General features: G+C 50.0%; 1 protein-coding gene across 1 annotated transcript in view; it reads right to left on the bottom strand.

Annotated features, from left to right (window-relative positions):
- SOX30 (SRY (sex determining region Y)-box 30) overlaps positions 1-372 on the bottom strand; it is a 54297-nt gene extending 53925 nt beyond the window's left edge. The window contains exon 1 of the mRNA XM_008591995.1: positions 23-372. Coding sequence (XP_008590217.1) covers positions 23-372 — 350 coding nt within the window. The remainder of the gene's footprint in view (positions 1-22) is intronic.
- Between the last annotated feature and the right edge of the window lie 1890 nt (positions 373-2262).

The following is a 2262-nucleotide window of genomic DNA, read 5'->3' as shown; positions in this document are numbered from 1 at the left end:
CGGCAGCAGCAGCAGCTCGGGCCTCAGTTGCAGCAGCCGCGCCTGCGCGGGCGAGTTGGCAGCGTCGCCGTCGGGGGCCTGAGGCAGTGGTGGTCCTGGCGGCAGCAACAACACCTGCTCGGGTTTCACTTGCAGCAGCTGTCCTGCCGCAGGCTGTACGCCCGACGACGGGGCCTCCCCGCACGGTGAAGCCACGGTCACAATGGCGGCCGCGCACGGGGCAGGTGGCAACTGAGGGGACTCGGCCACCACTGCCCGGAAAGGGGTGCCCTCGACCCGCAGTGGGGGCGGAGCGGGGCGCAACGGACGAGGCGCGGTCGTCCGCGGCAGTTGGCACGGCTGAGGCAGCGGCACCGGCCTGGCTCTCTCCATACGGGGGGAGGGGATGCCCCGACCGGGTCGCGGCCCGGATTGTGAGCTCAGCCGTTTGTTGGCGACCTTCCCTCTCCCCCTTTCGGTTAAGACCTTACCAAGGCCTTTGCTACCCAGGACCCTACGCGGTTCAAAACGCAGTCCTTCGTCTCAGCCTCGCCCAATCACAGGCATCCCGGTATCCCCAGCCGCCAATCATAGGCGATTCTCCAGCCCCTCCCGCCCTCTGCTCTGGCCTCGTGTCGAATCACCCGCGATGGCCGGGGCAACTGCACGTGTTGCCCATTTGCCCCCTCTGACTCTCACTCTCTTCAGGAGTTCTCTTCCGGGTTGTAGTCCTTAGTTACCCTTTCCCCACGAGGAGCATGGGACAATGGTGTTGCCTAGGAAACTGTGTGGTTCCATGCCACGGACCTCCAGGGGATAAAGTCGTGAGCCTCTTATGTGGGCTGAAGAACCTGGCCTTGTGCATGCACTTTGCCTGGCCTTGAGCCTCAGCGGGGCCTCCGGGACATTTGGTCTTTGCCAAAGGGGAATGGGGGAAATTTTGCTCCATCTCAACCCCATTAGTTGATCTTGCTGGGAAGGGTAGTCAACTTTGTGTGATTTACTGTGTTACTCAGACTTTCAATTAATCGCCAGGACCTGTCGGCCCTACTGCCAAAGTACATGCCAAATTCATCCACTTCTTGGAATCTCCGAAGTCGCCAATACCCTGTTGCAAGCTTCCATTATCTTTCACCTGGGCACTGCTGTAGCTCTGTAAATCGTCTCCCTGCTTTTCAACCTCGTCCCACTACACTCCAGCTGGCCAGTGATCTTTCAAAAATACAAATCTGGTCCTGTCACATCTCGTTTTTCTAATCCTTCCATGACTTTCCACTGACCACGTGATAAGGGTCTAAAATCCGTGGCAAAGCTTGTAAATCCCCGAATGACTTGGGCTCTACCTACCGCTACTCACCACCCTTCCCCTGGCTCTGCAGGCTTCAGCTGCACTCGCCCCCGTAGTCTCTTCCCGCCATGGGCTTTTGAACCTGTTGAGAATGCTATTCTTTCCTTTCTGTATCCTCAACTCCTCCTGCTCATTTTTCAAATTGCAGCTTAACTGGCACTTCTTCAGAGATGCCTTCTCTGAATCTGAAAATCAGGTCAAATTTCCTTTATCTTCTCATACGTCCATCGCTTCATTTAAAGTGCTTACCACAATTTGTAATTATATGTTTCTTTTTGTGATTATTCTCCTGCCTCTCCCACTTGCCTATAAATTCCTTGAGGGCAGAACTGTTTGTGTTTTGCTCATCACAGAATCCTCAATACTGACCATTCTGACTGGCATAAAGTAAGCACTCAATAACCACGTGTTGAATGAATAAATAAGGACTGCCACAGTCTAGTAATGAAATAGTAATAATTACTACCAATATTAAGGGCTTACTCTTATGCTAGGCACTGTTCCAAGTCCTTTTCATGTTTATGCCTCTCCTTTTACTAGGATTGTGTTTATTTCCATTAAACATCGCCAAGAAAAACAAAAAGAAATGTTGTATTAACATTTGCTGCATTTCTAAATGACATCCTGTCTAAGAACAATATACTGACCTTGAAGTAGATGATTTGTGCAACCAAGACAAGTCATCTCTCAAAGAAGACCAACTCGAATTCTCTTTCTCATACTCTGTTGTCAGATGTGATGTACAGAGTACTTACACCTGGCAGGTAGTCAAGGGTAATGGTTCTCAAACTTTTTTATCTCAGGAATCCTTTACAACCATAAAAACTATTGAACATCCCAAAGAGCATTTGTTTATGTGGGTTTTATCTATCAATATTTATTAAATCATAAATAAAAACAAGTTTAAAAATATTTAGCTATCAACTCATTTAAAA

Source organism: Galeopterus variegatus, unplaced genomic scaffold (genome assembly GCF_000696425.1).
Source record: "Galeopterus variegatus unplaced genomic scaffold, G_variegatus-3.0.2 Scaffold7481, whole genome shotgun sequence".
Classification (NCBI taxonomy): domain Eukaryota; kingdom Metazoa; phylum Chordata; class Mammalia; order Dermoptera; family Cynocephalidae; genus Galeopterus; species Galeopterus variegatus.
This window is presented reverse-complemented; position numbering and strand designations above follow the sequence as displayed.